The sequence below is a fragment of the Anser brachyrhynchus genome, assembly GCF_964034855.1.
Source record: "Anser brachyrhynchus genome assembly, chromosome: 4".
NCBI classification, from domain to species: Eukaryota; Metazoa; Chordata; class Aves; order Anseriformes; family Anatidae; genus Anser; species Anser brachyrhynchus.
In genome coordinates this window covers 79,147,994-79,165,142 of record NC_137698.1, presented here as the reverse complement: position 1 = coordinate 79,165,142, position 17,149 = coordinate 79,147,994, and the positions used below count along the sequence as shown (strand labels likewise).

General features: G+C 60.1%; 1 protein-coding gene across 8 annotated transcripts; it reads left to right on the top strand.

The window, feature by feature from the left end:
* The first annotated feature begins 208 nt into the window (after positions 1-208).
* LOC308194229 (protein O-GlcNAcase-like) lies at positions 209-17,136 on the top strand. Of its 8 annotated transcripts, none has more exons than XM_080589817.1 (17): positions 209-403; positions 5,055-5,106; positions 6,663-6,760; positions 7,184-7,314; positions 7,917-8,088; positions 8,423-8,521; positions 8,669-8,953; positions 9,223-9,351; positions 10,311-11,395; positions 11,467-11,641; positions 11,944-12,000; positions 13,628-13,713; positions 13,955-14,059; positions 15,201-15,292; positions 15,668-15,860; positions 15,938-16,109; positions 16,405-17,136. In XM_080589817.1, the coding sequence occupies exons 1-17, from the start codon at positions 352-354 to the stop codon at positions 16,539-16,541; spliced, it is 3,120 nt and encodes a 1,039-aa protein (XP_080445943.1). In that variant the 5' UTR covers positions 209-351; the 3' UTR covers positions 16,542-17,136. The 8 variants fall into 8 exon arrangements, with proteins under 8 accessions (XP_080445943.1, XP_080445946.1, XP_080445947.1 ...); XM_080589820.1 differs by lacking the exon at positions 209-403 and adding an exon at positions 729-964 and having other exon boundaries at positions 6,663-6,756; positions 7,184-7,310; XM_080589821.1 differs by lacking the exon at positions 209-403 and adding an exon at positions 729-964 and having other exon boundaries at positions 6,663-6,756.
* The last annotated feature ends 13 nt before the right edge of the window (positions 17,137-17,149 follow it).

The window sequence follows — 17,149 nt, the reverse complement described above, 5'->3', positions numbered from 1 at the left end:
GTCAGAAAAAGAGCAGAGAAGCATCAGTGATGACAAACATGAGGTCCTGCATGCAGGCAGGTACCAGAGGCTGCGCAGCTGCAGGACAGGGAACTACTGATGTGGCAGCACTTCTGCAAACCAGAACCTGTGGGATGGAGAGGATCACGAGCCAAGCATGTGTCAACAGCTCAGAACAGTGTGACAAAAGTCAAATAGCAGCCCGACGTTTGCAAGCAGGTGAGTCACGTGCAAGACAAAACAGTCCTGAGCTCCACGGACGTGGCGAGTGGGAGACGCATCTCTCGGCCTGGTGCCGGCACAAGGGGCCCAGCGGGGAAGGTGCCGGAGCAGGGGCGAACACAAGGGGTGATGCGATGTGGGAGCTGCTCCAGGTCTGGAGGGGGCACACGGCAGCGCACAGGTACTGCAGAGGAGAAACCTCTGCCGGTGCGGCACAGTGCGGCGGGGGCTGCTGCGGGGCACCGGGCCGGGGGCCTCGGCGCCAGGAGCGGCGGCCGGAACCGGGCTGCGGCTCGGGACCAGACGCTGCCCCCACCGGGCAAGGCGGCGGGGGCTCCGGCCCGGCGGGGCCGGACACAGGCCCGTCCCGTCCCCCCCCTTTCCCCTCGGGGACCCCCTCCGCGGCAGGCCTGCGGCCCTCGACCTTCGGCGGGGCGGCTCCGGCCGGGGGCTGCGCCTGGTCCCCGCCCCGCGCCCGGCCCCGCCGCGGCCCCACCCGCGGGGCCGCCCCCTGCGCTGCGGCGGGCGCGCTTCCGCGGGGGCGGACGGGCGGTGGCGCGGCGCCTCCGTGCACCCCTCCATCCCTCGGAGCGCCTCTGCATCCCTCCCTCCATCCTTGCCCGCGCCCCTCCATCCTTGCCCGCACCCCTCCCTGCGGCCCTCCGCCCGCCCCAGCGCCAGCAGGGCCGTTCCTGCCCGGTCATGGCGGGGCGGCCGCGCTTCCTCTGCGGCGTGGTGGAAGGTAGGTCCTGCCGGGGCCGCGCCTGGGGCCCGTGCCCCGCCCGAGCGCTGCAGGGGCTGGCCCGGCACACCCTGAGCGCACCGCGGTCGGGAGGGGCTGCCGGCACCCGAGCCCGCCGCGCCCGGGACACCGGGTATGGGAGAGGCAGCGCCCCGGGCCCCTTCACGACGCTCTGCTTTCGCCCAAGGGTTGGGAATCGGCACCCCCCGCTGAAGCTCCCCAGCTCGCTTGCAGAGCGCTGAGGGGCCCCTCAGGCATCCCGGCACAGCCCGCTCCCAGCACCGCGTGGTGGCGCGGGGCGCCGCTGCCCTGCCCCCAGCGCCCTGCGGCGGCTTTTTCTCTGCCCTGGGCACGAGGCCGGCATCCCGGTGCGGGCCCCCTGCCCCCTGCCCGCAGCGCAGCGTTGGCCTGGGCTGCGCCTGCCGGGCCGCAAAGAGCCCGCTCTCGTGTGGCAGCTCGGCATGGCTCAGCCCCTGTCCTTCTGCCCCCCTCAGCTCCGCTTTCTGCAGCACGGCACGGCTGGAGCTGCGTGAGGCCTGGCACCTGCTGGTCAAGAGCATCTCCGCTTTTTCTGGCAGCACATCACCATGCTGCAGCCCGCTGCCTGCTGCCTTGCCAGGCAGGGAGGAAGCAAAAACACCGAACAAATACACACAAATCAAATAGAAAGTGCGGGAATGGGGAAGTTGATCGTAAGAAGGAATATGAGTCAGACTAGAATCATCGATATATGAAAGCTGACCTGGGAAAGAGAAGGACAAAGATGCTGCCATCAAGAGCCCCTCCAGGAGGAGGTTTCTAGAGAGCGAGGGAGGAAAGGCAACTCATCCTGCTGTAACACAGGCCCAGAGATGAGACATCCCAGATGGCCCAGAGGCTGGCAAGTAATGGTGTTGACTGCATACTGGTGTGCTCTGGGCTGTGGGAGAGCCAAGGGGCAAATGCACTGCATCATTCATCAGTGCTCATCTATCTCTAAAAAAGCAAGGCACCTGCATCCCCCTCCTTTGGAGATGCTGCCACAAGTACAGTTAGGTTTTTGCTCATAGAGTTTAATCTATTTTTTCTGGGCGGAATATGCTAGGGTGGTGCTTTCAGCATGTGCTGCTCTTGGCAGGGCATGTGTCATTTCGCAGCAAAGTGTGAATGAGGCTCTTGCAGGCAGATGCTGTGCAGGGACTCCTGAGATATCCTGAACTGTGAGCTAAGCAGGAGTTCCCTTAGGCTGGGGAACAGAAAGTCTGTTTCTCACAGAAATACCTTCTTTGGATGAAATGTTTGCTGGGATTCTTGAGTGGCTACAGATTTGGCCCTGTGCACAGTAGGACATGGCTAACAAGGCAAATCTATATTGCTTCAAAGTAGAGAGAAAAGACATGCAGTTGTTCAAGCAGGTTGAAAATCCATCTGCAGTGTGGTCCAGCACATCATTGCCCAAGGTTCGTGCTAGGGGGGCTGCAGAGCAGACTCCTGCCAAAAGGAGCCGGGCACGGAGTCCCCTCCAGGCAGAGCCATTCTGGTGCAGTCAGGTGCTGCAGGGCAGCACTGGCCTCGTGGCAGTCACTGAGAGCTGATCCTTTTTCTCAGACTAGAGGAGTTGTCGTGATCTGCCCTTGTGCACAGCACATTTCAGCAAATGCTTTCACTTCCTTCAATCTCTGCTCCTGTTCTTGTCTTCTAGAAAGTGCTTGACTGATGTAAAAGTTGCCCATGATGTGGAGCCCTTCTGATGCTAGGAGCTGCCTTGAGGACTAATTACCATCAATGTTCAAAATATAATGTATTTTCTGTGAGCCTTCATACCTGGGCAACATCCTCTAGGTGACCCTGCTTGAGCAGGGGGTTGGACCAGATGACCTCCGGAGGTCCCTTCCAACCGCAACCATTCTGTGTTCCTGTGATTCCTTGACTTGACTGTGTGGCTGAAGAGCCTTTTCTTGCTAAATTTGAGATCTGTGTTTGAACACTTCCAGATTTCCCTAACCTCCTCTTTAAGAAGCTGTCAAATCTGCATCTCCCCAGAACCATTTTCCTGCCTATTATCCCAATGTCCCCAGGTGAACTGGCTTGCTCTTCACTGAGTATTTTTAACTCACTGGCTTTACAGGCAGCTCTGCCCCTCTCGGGTGTTCCTACACAGAGAAATAGGAAGGCTACCTCCTAGACAGCAGTCCCAATGGGGAAATGGCACTGCATGGACACCATCAGTGCCCTGCTCACTCTACCCAGATGTGCTGGCTGGGCAGGACAGAGCAGGCACAGGGCAGACTCCTGTGGCCCTGCAGTCTCAAGCTTGTGTCACACACTGGTGCCCAACAACCACCTAAACTTGCAAGCAGCAGAAGTAGGAATGTTCATAAGCACCAGGGAATTTGCTGACTTCGGACCTGTATTTCCTGCATTCAGTTTTGTTACGTGAGCCTTCTGGAAGGGCAGTCTTGGTGCTCACTGGTGAATGTCTCAGCAGACAGCCCTGAAGGTTGCTCCCTGGTATGCCTTCCTTCTTTGGACTTTCTGTTTGCAGGGTTAAGGGGATGGTGTTTTCCAATGGGGGCCAGACAAGGCCTCTGTGAAATACCTTGTGGCATGCATGGGCATCCCCATGGGTTATTTGTGTGTTCCTGATCTGAACAGCTTGCAGGGATGCTGCCTCAAAGTCCTGCCCTGCTGTATTTGCAGGGTATAGGGAGGGCTGCACCAGTGCCGTTTTGGTGCACTTTGAGTTGCCGCAGTGGTTAAAGACAGAGAGAGCAACTTTTATAGCCCAGACAGGAGTGTTGATGCTGTGCTTGATGCAGCTTGACACTACACAGGGAGGGAGATGCACAGAGGATCCATTCAAAGGGACCTGGACAAGCTTGAGAATTGGGCCTATGTGAACCTAATGAGGTTCAACAGGTCAAAGTGCAAGGTGCTGCACCTGGGTCGGGGCAGTCTCAGACATGGGTACAGACTGGGAGAAGAAACTGAGAGCAGCCCTGCAGAGAAGGACTTGGGGACGAAAATCTCGACATGAGCCAGCAGTGCACGCTTGCAGCCCAGAAAGGCAACTTCATCCAGAGCTGCATCAAAAGAGGAGTGGCCAGCAGGTCAAGGGAGGTGGTTGTCCCCCTCCGCTTTGCCCTTGTGAGGCCTCACTTGGAGTACTGCGTCCAGGTCTGGGGCCCCCAGCACAGGAAGGACGTTGATCTGTTAGAACGGGTCCGGAGGAGGGCCACAAGGATGATCAGAGGGCTGGAGCACCTCTACTATGAAGAAAGGCTGAGAGGGCTGGAGCTGTTTTGGCTAAAGAAGAGAAAGCTCTGGGGTCACCTTATTGCAACTATTCAATACTTGAAGGGGGCTTATAAAAAAGATGGAGAGCAACTTTTTGCTCTTTCAGGTAATGACAGGACAAGGGGGAATGGTTTTAAACTAAAGGAGGGGAGATTTAGATAAGAGGTTAGGAGGAAATTCTTCAGTCAGAGGGTGGTGAGGCACTGGTACAGGTTGCCCAGAGAGGTTGTGGATGCCCCATCCCTGGAGGTGTTCAAGACCAGGTTGGATGGGACCCTGGGTGACCTGATCTAGTGGGTGGCATCCTTGCCCATGGCAGGGGGGTTGGAACTGTGTGATCTTTAAGGTCCCTTCCAACCCGAGCCATTCTATGATTCTATGACCCGGGAGAAGCACAGAGCCAGTCTCTGTAAAGGAGTATCCCCAGGAAGGAAACTCTGGGGTGGATGTACGATAGCTCTGTGCTTTGGTGCACCCCAAATGCTCAAGCATCAGGCCTCAGCAGTCTCCTCTAGGCTTGGCTTTTACCACATAAATTTCCCCTCTCAGGATAAGTATTATCTTGTGCATTTTTTCCCAGCTGCCTCTTTCTGGGAAGGATGGCAGCATAGATATTATTATACCTGCTGGCCTGAATACCAATGCCCAGCAAGATCATAGCAGGCTAACAGGCATCTGAATCATCCTGAGGTGAACAAACCAATGGCTCATGCAGTTTAAGAGCAGCCACTTAGGCTGTGCTCTTAGCACATAGAGAGACTTTTAAGGGAGATACTGGCAACTGTATTTTGGTTTTTGCTTTTCCTCTTTACAGGTTTCTATGGGAGACCATGGTCTATGGAAGAGAGGAGACTGCTCTTTCGATGGCAAGTACCCCAGATTTTGCTCTCTGGACGCACTGACATGTAACAGGTTGATGAGATGGAACTCAGCAGTGCATGCCAGCCCCCCTCCTGTGCTGCTCCCAGGGCTGGGGAAAGGGAAAAAGCCCCTGCCCTGCCCCGGCCTGACAGCGGCGGGCTGTGCTGCCCTGTGCCCGGCAGGTGGTGCTGGGGCTCTGCGGCCCGCCGGGGGCTTGGGCCGGGCTGGGGAAGCGGCCGGGGAGGGGCTGGCGCTGGGGCTGCTGCGGGGAGGGCGCGAGCTCGGGGGGGGCGTTGCTGGGTCCCACTGCCCACGATATGGAAGGATGTGGGAAGGATCCGTCACCAGCTGGTTATGAGAATCGTGGAGCTGATCCCTGCAGGAGAGAAAAAGCCGTCTCCTGGCACCTGATGCCCGTGCGCCGGCCCTTGGCGCAATGAGCTGCACCGACGGACCTGCCACGGACAGAGGGGCTCCCCGGGGTCTCGTGGTGCACCCGGCACAGCGGCGTGATGGTCGCAGCCCAGGCAGCACACCCGTCCCTGTGAGCAGTGCCCTAATGATGGCAGCGCACAGGATGTTGTGGGCAGGGTGCTGGTGACAGTGTGGGCAGGATGCTGGTCGCAGTGTGGGCAGCATGCTGGTGACAGGGTGCTAAAGACAATGTGGACAGCGTGTTCACGGCAGTGTGTGCAGCATGCTGGTGACAGCATGGGAGGAGTGCTATTGATGGCTGGGCCAGTGAGCCAGGAGCAGCAGGGGCTGTGTGCTGGTTGCAGTGTGCTGGTGACAGCACCAGTGCTGTGCACAGTGTGGGAAGCATTCTGGACACAGTACCAGAGAGTGCCGATGATGGCATAGGCAGTCACAAGTGCAAAGACTATAGTAGGGGAACCAGAGATGCAGACACAGAAAAATGTAACTTAGAAAATCTGGGAAAATGTGCCACTGAGACAAAGGAAAACAAGAGATGTTGTTCTAAAATATATTAAGAATGAGCAGATCTAGTGACGGCCTAGTCTGGTAGCGGGTTGGAATGTTCGTGTGTTTGCACATGCGAGCAGCGTGTTTATCTGTGTTTTCCTTCTCTGGAAAGAAACAAGACGAGACATTTGTGTCATGCAGTACATGACAGTCTGTTCATCATGGGAGAATGTAAAACGTCATCTACTAAGGAGGATAAATACAAATAAATGAATAAATCAGATGGCTTTCATACAGGAGTGCCAAAAGAGCTGTCTAAGGAAGTGTCTGCCCTATGGATTGCTGTGCAGATTCTGGAAAGAATTCGTGGTTTTGAGGCCAGAACGGGCCTTTTGATGGTGTAGTCCCATCTCCTGAAACAGCCAGGCCCTGTTTTTGCTCAGACCTGTTTTCCTTCAGCTCCGCTTGCAGCGCAGCATCCGGAGAGCAGGACATGGCACAGCCCTATGAAAGAGAGGGAGTTGTGCGCTGAGCAGCATTTGTCGTCATGGGCTGGCATGCCTGCCTGGACGCCTCTTTGCAAAGAGTCCTCCAGTCCGTCTGGAGCCTTAGGTGACCTCTTGTCCTTGCTGCACAGGCTGGAACGCCGGGGGCTGAACTGCTACATGTACGCACCCAAGGACGAGCTGAAGCACCGGCTGCTCTGGCGGGAGCCCTACACAGAGCATGAGGCAGGTAGCGGCTCTGCTGGGCCCCACCATGGGTGGGCTGTGGCATCCCAGTCCTCACAGGTGAAGCACGGTCTGCATCTCAGCCAGGGGCAGGCTGGCTGCTACTGCTCCTCCTGCCAGAAGCTTGCCCAGCACAGGGAGCCCCCAGACCCTGCCCATCACAAGGTGTCCCCTTGGACCCTATGCCGCCCATGGAGCTCCCCGTGCAGGTCTTTGGCAATATGTTCCAGTGTGACAGGGCCTGCAGACCCTTGTGGAGGGTCCCCTGTGTTCCAGCAGCCTGGACACCATCTCCCCTGGGCCCTTCTCTTCAGTGTTCTTTTCTGACTCTGGGTGTCCTTGGCTCTTTCCATTGGGCCGCAGTCATTCCCTCTCCACCTGTGCCTTGTCTCCCAGCACTCACAGCCCTCCTCTGCTTTGTCCCCAGCCCAGATGCAGTCTCTCATAGAAGCTGCCCAAGAGCATGGCGTGGAGTTCATTTTTGCCATTTCTGCTGGCCAGGACATGGTATTTTCAAGTGCTGGGGATCGGCTCCTGCTGCAGCAAAAACTCAGGCAGGTACCGTGGGCCATTCCTTCATCCCATGGCTCCCAGGCAAGCTCCAGCAGGCAGTGCTGCAGGAGCTGCAGGAGAGGGACCGGCTGAGCCTGAGCCTGTGGGCAGCACCAGGGGGCTCCTGCAGGCTGGTGCTGAGGCCCTGCTGCCTGGGAAGGGCGAAGACCCTAGCACAGCCGCCATGCTCTGCGAGGCGACCGCTCCTCCCTGTGGCACGGCACAGCCAGACAGCAGCTGCCCGTCCGCCGCTCAGGCTGTCCCCGCAGCACCATGGTGTGAGAGGGGAACGGCCAGTGGTGTAGATGTGGCACGGTAGGGGGTCTGGGCCACCGCAGTGCCTGCCCTGGTTTCAGAGGGCTCCTGGCCCGCAACAAGCAGGGCTGTGCCAGGGTTTGGCGAGGACGGCTATGGTGGGGGGGCAGCCTGCATGGAGTGGCTGTGCGTGGTGCGCTGCATCCACTGGATGTGGCAGCACGGGTGCAGGCATTGTCTGTCAGGCTGCTCCTGACTGCCACTGTCCCTGCAAGGAGTGAGGGGCTCGACCAGGGCTTGCCGCGTCCTCCCTCTGCTGCCCAGGGGTCCTAGCACCCATGCTGTGCCCACAGGTGGCTGCCATGGGGTGCCGTGCCTTCGCGCTGCTCTTTGACGACATCGACCCCTGCATGTGCCGAGCTGACAGAAACGTCTTCACCTCCCTGGCGGAGGCCCAAGCCTCTGTGGCCAACGAGGCATACCAGGAGCTGGGACAGCCCTCCGTCTTCCTCTTCTGCCCCACAGGTACTGCCTGCAGCTGCACAGCCCCCAGCTGCCCCTCCCCAGGACCGGGTGCTTGGCAAGCCCTGGTGCCCAGGCCACGCGGCTGCCCTGTGGCTGCTGCTCCCAGACATGCACAGCACGTCTGCCTCCTGCAAGCTGACTGCCCCGATGTCCCGTAGCCTCCACCATGCCTTGGGGCAGCCCTGGAAGCTTCAGGACGAGGACAGGAACCGGCTGCGGAGGGGCCAATGCTGCTTTCCCTGCACGGTGCCTCTCCCCTGCCCCTGCCCACTGCACCTGGGCAGCCTCTCTGCCCCAGTCTCTGCCCTCATGGGATACTCTACTCTCCCCCCAGAGTACTGCAGCTCACTCTGCTCTCCAAGCCCTGGCCAGTCCTGCTACCTGCTGACCCTTGGACGGGAGCTGCTCCCAGGAATTGGGGTCATCTGGACAGGTGAGCACCCTGCCCGGCTCTGCGGGCGTGCATGCGACTTGTCCTCGGTCTGCACTCGGTGCCCAGGTGCATGTGCGCCCCGGATGTGCTGTGTGCGATGGACCTGCCACCCATGTGTCCATCTGAGTCCGTGCCCTGATGCTCCAGGCCCAAAGGTGGTGTCACAGGAACTCTCAGCCATGCTGCTGGAGGAGGTGGAGGGCGTCCTGGGGCGCCGTCCCATGATCTGGGACAATCTGTTTGCCAATGACTACGACTGCAGACGTGTCTTCTTGGGCCCCTACACGGGACGTGCCCCTGGCCTCATGCCTCGGCTCTGTGGACTGCTCCTTAACCCGAACTGTGAGCTCCAGGCCAATTTCATCCCCATCCACACGCTGGGCAGCTGGTTTCGGAGTGAGCTGGAGAGCTGTGCCCACCCTGACCATGCAGGTACCAGGTCCCTGTGCCCCAGACCACTCTGTACGTGGGGCCCCACAGCTGTAAGGAGGTTGTGTGCCAGGGCAGGGCCCTGCCCATCTCTGTTTGGCTTTGCCTTGGCCCCACAGGCTCCCTGCTTGCCAGCCTGGCTCAGGTGGCACCCCCTGTCCTGGGCATGGGGTCCCTCCTGGGTGGTGGGCTGCCCTCCCTCAGAGTCGTGTGGGATAGCTTGGTAAAACAACAAGTGGGGCTATCCAGGCTGATGAGCTCCATTTCGCTAGGGACGGAGACTGCAGCAACCCTGGGAGACAGCCAGGGCCCATGGGAGGGGAGCTACAGCCCCCAGGAGGCCTTGGAGCTGGCGCTGCTTGACTGGGTGGCTGAGATAAACCAGCAGGCCTTGGAGACAGGTAGGTGAAGAGCTGGCACCATGCAGCATCCCTCAGCCCTCAAGCTCTGGACCAGCTCTGCTGGGAGCAATGTGGGGTAGGAGAGCTGCCTCTTGGGATGGGATGCTGCAATGGGGTCCCCCGTGGTCGGGCTCAGCTGGAGGAGTCTCTGCCTGAGCAGAGCCGGGAAAAGGATGGGACTTAAGCCAAGCAGGTGGGGTAGAAGAGTTTGAAGCTTTGGCCTCACAGTTGGTTGGGCTTTGGGCTCGTCCTGCACCAGAAGTGAGTGAGCCCATGCGATGGAGGATCGGGTGGGCCAAGAGAGTGTTACCAGCAGACGTGTGCTGCCTTACCAGCCTGCCTTCCCAAGAGAGCACTTTGGCAAAACAGACATTGACAGAAGACAACCTGGGGGAGGAGATGACTGGTGGGGAATGTATGTGAGGTCCAGGAGAAGCACTGCAGGGTGATGACTTGACGAGGGCCAGCTGGGTGAGCTGGCTGCAGGGAGTGTGGATGAGGTCTGTGACCCTGGGGGGGGGTTCAGGAGCTGCTTTGGAGTGGAAACAGGGTGAAGCAGCAACCTGAGCAGCTCTGGATGGCACCTAGCTGCCTGAAAGAGGATCGTGATGTGGCATTTGCTGCAAGGAAGGAGAGCAAAGCCTGCTCCTTGCTTCCGCATTCCTGTCCCTGAAACCAGGGGCTCAGCAGGAGGTTAGGAAGCCTAGATCATGGTACAGCTCTGGAAGAGGGGGTTAAACGTGGTGCGAGCTTGTTTTACACTGCTTGATTCTTGAAAGCCTGTGGCCTCCCCAGCCACAGTGGCCCGAGCGATGCAGAGCCCACAGTCCGGGCAGCTCCTGGTCCCTGCCAGCACAGAGCTGAGCTCCCTGGTACGGCCGCCCCAGGGCTGTCCTGCATCTGGGCAGCCATTCTGGTGCGGGTGCCAGAGGGGCTGTGCCTTCGCTCTGTCCTGCCAGGAGGAAGGGCTCTGTTGCACCCCAGCGCCGGCTGTGAGGGAGGAGCGGGGCTGCAGCCAGGCACAGCGGGATGGCAGGAGGCCACGCCTGGCCCCCAGACCCATGGTGCTGCTCCTGGTGGGGCAGACCAGCGTGGCCCTGAGACCTGCAGCGTGACACCAGGAGAGGGAAGGAGGAAGGTGACCTTGGTGCCTAAGAAGGACAGTGGGAGCAGGACCCCCACCGGCAGTCAGCAGAGCCCCCCAGGGGATGGGGACCAGCTCGCCTCAGCTAGCGGAGCAAGCTGCACGCCCTCCTCTGCTCCACCCAGCACAGTGGGCAGTGCCGAGCCTGCTGGAGCCCCTGTAACTGGTGAGACCTTCTGCAGCCTGGAGACCCCAAAGTGCTGCAGCAGTGGGGCCGACAACAGCCAGAGCCCCCTCCTTGACACCAGCAATGCCAGGGGAGGGGATGGCAACCTCTCCCAGCCCCCTGGCAGTCCCCAGCCTGGGGCCAGTGGGGCTGATGTGCCCCAGACACCCCCAGGGGCTGGGGCCGGTGCCAGCCCTGTCACCACAACACCGCTCACCGATGAGGCTGGTGCCAGCCCTGTCCCCACAGCACCACTCACCGATGGGACTAGGGCCAACCCTGTCCCCATAGCACTGCTCATCGATGGGGCTGGCACCAGCCCTGTCCCCACGGCACCACTCACCGATGGGACTAGCGACAGCCCTGTCCCCACAATGCCGCTCACCGATGGGGTTGATGCTAGCCCTGACACCATGGCATTGCTCACTGATGGGACCAGTGCCAGCCCTGGCCCCACTGCACCACTGACCCCAGAGGAGGCCACGTCCATCCACATGGCACCGCTGGCCCCAGAGGAGGCCAGGTCTGGCTACATGACACCGCGGTTTCTAGAGGAGGCTAGGTCCGACTCCAATGACCCACTGACCATGGAAGAGGTGCGAATGCTGGTGGAGCTCTTCTACCTGCCCTACCATCATGGGCCACAGGCACAGCATCTCCTGGAGCACCTTCAGTGGCTCCGGGCCAACAGTCCCAGCGTGGGGGTCCCGGCCACAGCACCCAATTCTTGTGAGGTAAGGCTGGTCTGGGTGCTGCTGCAGGAGGGTGCCCATTGTGGCTGCTCTGACGCCCGGTCTGTCTGCAGGGCGCCCAGTGGCGTGGCCGAGCACAGTCCTTCCAGCTGCTCTGCGCCCAGACGTGCCGCCTGCACAGCCGCTTCGTCTGCAGCGCAGGGCAGGCGCTGCTCTATGATCTTCACCCCTACCTCTGGGACATCCGCAACATGCTGCTGGCTGCCAGTGCCTTCATCCTCTGGTTGGGTATGTGGATGAGGCCACCCTGAGAGCCAGGCTCTTCCACCCTAGTCGTGTATCCGCACCCTGGCCAAATCCAGCCCTGCTTCCTAAGGGGCAATGGAGCACAGGGTCCCTGGGCACCATGGCACCTGAAACTTCCTCTGTCCTTTCCCCTAAAGAAGTGGAGGTGTCTGGGAACACTCCCAGCAGGCTGGGGTCCTGGAGTCTGGCCAGGCTGCCAGAATCTCTGCTGGGAGTGCATCTCCCCTTGATGCCATCCCCATGCACTTCCTATGCCTGCACTCACCACCACGCCTCCCTTGCAGACGGCCACCTCCTCTGTGACCCTGACCCCAAGGGCACCTGGAGAAGCTGCTTCGGCTGTAAGTATGGCGCTGCTCTCGCCCACCCGCCAGGGCTGATGCCCTCTGTAACCTCAGGCCCCACAGCTGGCACTTGCCATGGGGCTGTCCTTCCCCTGTCAGTGGAGCTGGTATGGCTGCAGGAAGGCTGCACCCCTGCACACCCTGGCGTACCAAGGCAGGATGGGGACGGCTGCTGGGAAAGGGCAGCAGGGCTCAGGGTACCACTTGTATGGGGCCTTGCAGGGCTCTGCTCCTCCAGCTAGCTGGGGGCAAAGGCTCTGCTCTAGGACCCAAGCGGGGACTGAAAGAACCCCTGCAAGGCAGTGAGGGCATTGCCCCACAACATCCAGGCCCTCCAGCTCTGCCCCCAGGCACCCAGCAGTGTCCCAGCGCTGCACAGCTGCCCCACCAGCACAGGTGGCTGAGCTCCGGCTCTCCGGCTGTGTTGGGAGCACCCACGCTGGTCAGCATGGATCACTGGGCTCACGGAGCTCATCCAAGTTCCTGTGCCTCTGAAAAGTATGACACAGCAAGACACCAAGCTTAGTGTTTTGCAAGGAGCTGTCACCTCAGGAGCATCCTCCCTGCAAATGACTCCTAACCTGGCCAGGAGGGGCCAGGGGGGCAGATAGTGGAGGGGGAACTGAAGTGAAGCAGCCTGGAAGGGGGGCAGTGTCACACGTCAGGGAGGTGGCACTCATCAGAGCAGCACTTCACTGTCTCTTGTGGTTTAAAGGGAATGCCTATTTCTGGGGCATGCGTTCTTGGCCTTTTTAATCCCAGGGCCTTTCTGGTAAAAGGGATACGTGGAAGAAATTCTTTACTATGAGTGTGGTGAGGCACTGGAGCAGGTTGTCCAGAGAAGCTGTGGATGCCCCATCCCTGCAAGTGTTCAAGGCCAGGCTGGATGGGGCTTTGGGCAACCTGGTCTGGTGGGAGGTGTCCCTGCCCACGGCAGGGGGGTTGGAACTAGATGATCTCTAAGTCCCTTCCAACCCAAACCGTTCTGTGATTCAGTCTATGATTCTCTGGGCTACTGGGAGCAGTAGTGTCCTGGGCGACAGAAGCGAGGCTGGATTTTGAATGCCTGTGCATCACTTTGGGAGCCCCCATTCCTCTGGTTTAGATTTCCATGACCTTGTGAGTTTTTATAAACCAGGAGCCATTACCAGATGACAACCTGAGAGGGGCTCCAAGTTTGGTGTGGAATGTGGTCATGTACCTTGAGCCACTTCTGTGGAGAAGCATCTGTGCACGGTGCGAGGGTGCCTGTGCCCAGCTGCCCTGCAAGCTCCTGCTGGCACTGCTGGCTGGGCAGCAAAGCAGCACACTGGGCTCTGTTCCAGGCTGCAACTTCTCAGTCGTGCCAGGAGCTGTGGTTTTTCCTTACACCTTTCATGGAGGCCAGATCAGTCATCTTCCCATTCCCCCACTTCGAGCCGTGTTGCAGGGAGCTTGCTGCCACCCCAGTGCCGGGCTGCCCAAGTCCAGGGAGAGCTCCAGTACCTGGGCTGCATGCATGTGGGGTAGATCCTGAGCTGTGACAAGCACGGATCATGATGCTGCTGTGCAGGGGAGGCTGGTGTCCCCCTGTCCCAGCTGGTTGTTTTTCACCTCGTGTGTGTCTGTCTCCTGCTGCCTCCAGGGTGCCAGAGCATCACTGCCCCGCTCTTCCCCAGGGAAGATGCTGAGCCCTGGGCACGCCGTGGGGGCCTCTTTGGAGAGCTGCAGGTGAGGTCGCACCCCTGGCTGCTGGGGACTGGAGGAGCCCTTGGGAAGCCAGGATTCCAACTGCTGCTCCTGCCATGCTGTTGAGTGGCTGCAGGCTCGGGGAAATGATGCTGCTCAGGCCTCTGCACCATGGCTGCTGCTCCTGGGGCTTGGGGGGCCACAGAAGGACCCTCGTCCTGCCACCCCAAAGCAGGTTTGGAGCCAGGACAAGCTGCTCCATGATGGACTGTACCTCCTCCAGGCCCTGCTTCCTGTGGGGAACAGCTGTGACCTCTTTTATCACCCACCTCCACTCTTCCCGTCCCGCCAGCTGTACCTCCTGCGTCCACTGCTGCCTCAGGACGAGGTGAGACTCATGGCCTGAACACACCACCTGCGCTGCTCACCCTGTAGCTCACCCTGCATGGCCTTTGCTGAAAAAGTGCTAACAAGAAACGTGCATGTTGGCTGCTGCTCCCAGGGCTGAGCTTACAGCACAGGATGATGGCAGTGGGAAGGGGCCCTGAGGGTCAGGCAAGCCTGGGGCAGGTCGCTCTGTGCTGTGTCCAGCAGTGGTGGCTGTCCCCAGGGTGGAGCCCCCTTCATCAAATGCCATGCAGCCTGCGGCAATCACCCTGCTCTGTCTGCCCTGCTGCCCCTCCTGCCTAAAGGAAATGCTGGCACTGCAGATCCACCACCATGGACACATGTGCATCCCTGCTAAACACAGTACCCTGCAATGCACACCTGCATGGCTAACAGAGGTGGAGTTGCAAGAACGTGAGAGCAGATTATAGTACCAGACTATGGCCGCCAGCAATTCCCATTGCAAGAGCTTGTTTTCAGTTGCTTGTTGTCAGATTACATCTGAACGTCTGTTTCCAGTGAAACTGTGAGAAAAACTCTTCTGAGCACTTGAGCCAGTTCTGGGAAGGCAGCTCAGAAGTGCCTTGCTTTGACCTTGTTGTTCAGTGTTCAGGCAGCCTTCCCTTTGAGAAGCAGTGTTTTTACCAGGATGTTCTTTTTGCTGATCCTGTGAACAGCAGAAAGCTCAAATTTGACCAAGACAGGAATTTTTTGGGAGGTCCCACTTTGCACGTGCTCCATGGAGACTTGAATTTTGGTATTAATTTTGCTACTGTTCTGGCTGCTTTGAGCATGCTCTGGACTGGGGCTGATCAGCATTTTCTCAGCAGCTGCAGCTCTGGGGTGCCTGACTGGAATGGCAATGGCTCATTTTAAAGCACGCTGTGCTGTGGCAGCAAGCCTCAGAGGCTAGCAGGACACGGTACACAACGGCTGTGCACATTACTCTGCACTAGCGCCCTGGGCAGGCTGCAGTACCTGCCTTCCCCTGACCAGCAGCACTGGAGGCTATGGCTCTGGTTGCGGTCCTTCTCTGGGGACAACGTGGCCACCTGTGGGTGCACCATCCTCTGGTGGAGTGGCAGGAGCCGAGGGGCAGCAGTGGGGCAGGGCCAAGGCTGAGGTGGTTTGGGCTCTTCCAGGGAGAGCTTTACCGAATGTGCCAGGAGGGTCTGGACTGTGACCCCAGCGTTGCAGAGGTTCTCGTGGCCCACCCTGACCTGCTGGGTGACAGGTGAGACCTGGTCCCTCTGGGGCTCCCTCTGGACGCGTGCCAAGCCCATGCAATGTGGCCTTGGCCAGCCAGGGCCCTCTCCTCCCACCCCCGCAGGGAGCAGCTCCGCACCGTGGCTGTGGTGGCCTCACGGTGTGGGATGGGGCAAGGGAGGGCAAGTCCAGCTGGGTCATGAAAGCTGCCGCGGGGACAGACCTGCTGCCCAGCTGGTCCCTAAGGGGGCTGCAGTGGCTCCCCCAGCTGAAGTCATCTGTGGGGGGTCTCAACAGGACAGGGCGGGGGCGCTGGGTGCTGCAGGGGCAGAGGGTGGACGGCTGCTCCAAGCTCTCCTTGAGCTGGGCTCGGCCTCGGCTCAGCAGTGCCTCTGGCTGGCAGGCTGCTGGGCAGCTTCCTGCACCTGAGCCCCGAGTACACGTTCGTGCTGGAGGACGAGGGCGGCCCGTGTGGCTACGCAGCTGGAGCGCTCTGTGCTGAAGGCTTCCTGCGAGAGCGAGCCAGCAACTGGCTGCCGGCCATGCGGCACAAGTACCCCCGGGAGCTGGGTGTGGGCGGCCCAGCCCTGGGACAGGTGAGGGCAGCGTCCGCAGTGGTGGGGAGTGGGGAGGGAGGAGGGAGGGCTCCTTCACCTGTGCTTGTCACCTGCAGGATGCCCTGGAGGAAGCACTGCTCTTCTTCCACGCAGAGCCACTGGCCGTGCCCCTGCCCGTGCTGCGGCGCTTCCCCTCCCTGGTGCAGCTGGGCACGGCCCCTCGGGTGCTGGACGTGGGGGCCAGCCGCAGCCTGGCCGTCTGCCTGCTGAGTGCGCTCAGAGCCAATGGTGAGCTCCATTTCGGTGGGGCTGGGACTCCATCAATACAGTGCAACCCCATCGTGACCCCCTGCCCACCCCAGAGCTGGGGGCAGCCATCTCTGGGGCTCCCCTTCCTGCAGTCTGAACCCAGCTCCCCGGCACCATGACCTCCCCTTGTGCCAGGGACAGGTGGACATGTGCCGCAGGGCCTTGCATGGTCACCCGCTGCCACAGGCAGCCCTGGAGGGGGGCTCAGCGGCTGCCCTCAGCCCTGGGGTGAGGCTCCCAGAGCTGGGGGCCTGAGCACTTCTCTCCCTCGCAGGCTCGCGGGGAGTGTTTTGCCAGGTCGGTGCCACTGACCAGCAGCAACTGAGCTTCTACAGCAAGCTGGGTTTCGTCGCCCTGCCTGTGCCCTGGCCCAGCTCCCCTGGCGCTCGGCTCCTGGGACGCCTCCTCTGAGTGAGCATTGGGCACGAGCACAGGGAGACAGCACCACAGAACGGGAATTGGCAGCGTGTCTCAAGGGAGCAGAAGCAGAGGGGCACCTCGGGCAGGGCAGGTACATGGGGGATGTGGCCTGGGGGTGAGCAGGGTGCCCCCAGGATGTGCACAGGGCACCAGGCTGTGGGAGTACTTGGCAAGAGAGGGGCATTTCTGCTCCCTCAGGAGATTTGGCTATCCAGGCCCTTCACTCCTGCTTGCTGAGCACCCTCCACCTATGCCAGGGAACAACCAGTGTCCCTGGGCTGCCTGCAAAGCACCCAGCCTGGCAGGTGGTGCACGGGCAGTATTTGGGGTAGTGGTCTTTGGGCACGGCGTGTTGGCACTGGGACAGTGTCCCTGTCCTCCCGATGGGGCTGCCCAGCTCTCTCCATCCCCATTGTGGCCCCAGTCTGGACAGCTGGTGCCAGGGCTGGCTCTTGGCACCCAGGAGCTGCTTGTTGTATGGATGGAGCTGCCATGGGGCACAGTGAGGCAGCCCTAATCTCTGCTGCCCAGGGGCTGAGGGAAGTGCTGTCCTCAGTAATAAAGCATTCGCTGGTCTCTCACCATGGTTCGTCTCCTGG

Bases quoted from the DNA above. Each gene is read 5' to 3' on its own strand.
- LOC308194229 (XM_080589815.1), top strand. From the start codon at position 3,977: ATGAGCCAGCAGTGCACGCTTGCAGCCCAGAAAGGCAACTTCATCCAG. The intron at 8,522-8,668 runs GTGAGCACCCTG...CTGATGCTCCAG, and splicing joins AATTGGGGTCATCTGGACAG to GCCCAAAGGTGGTGTCACAG. The intron at 12,001-13,627 runs GTAAGTATGGCG...TGCTGCCTCCAG, and splicing joins CTGGAGAAGCTGCTTCGGCT to GGTGCCAGAGCATCACTGCC.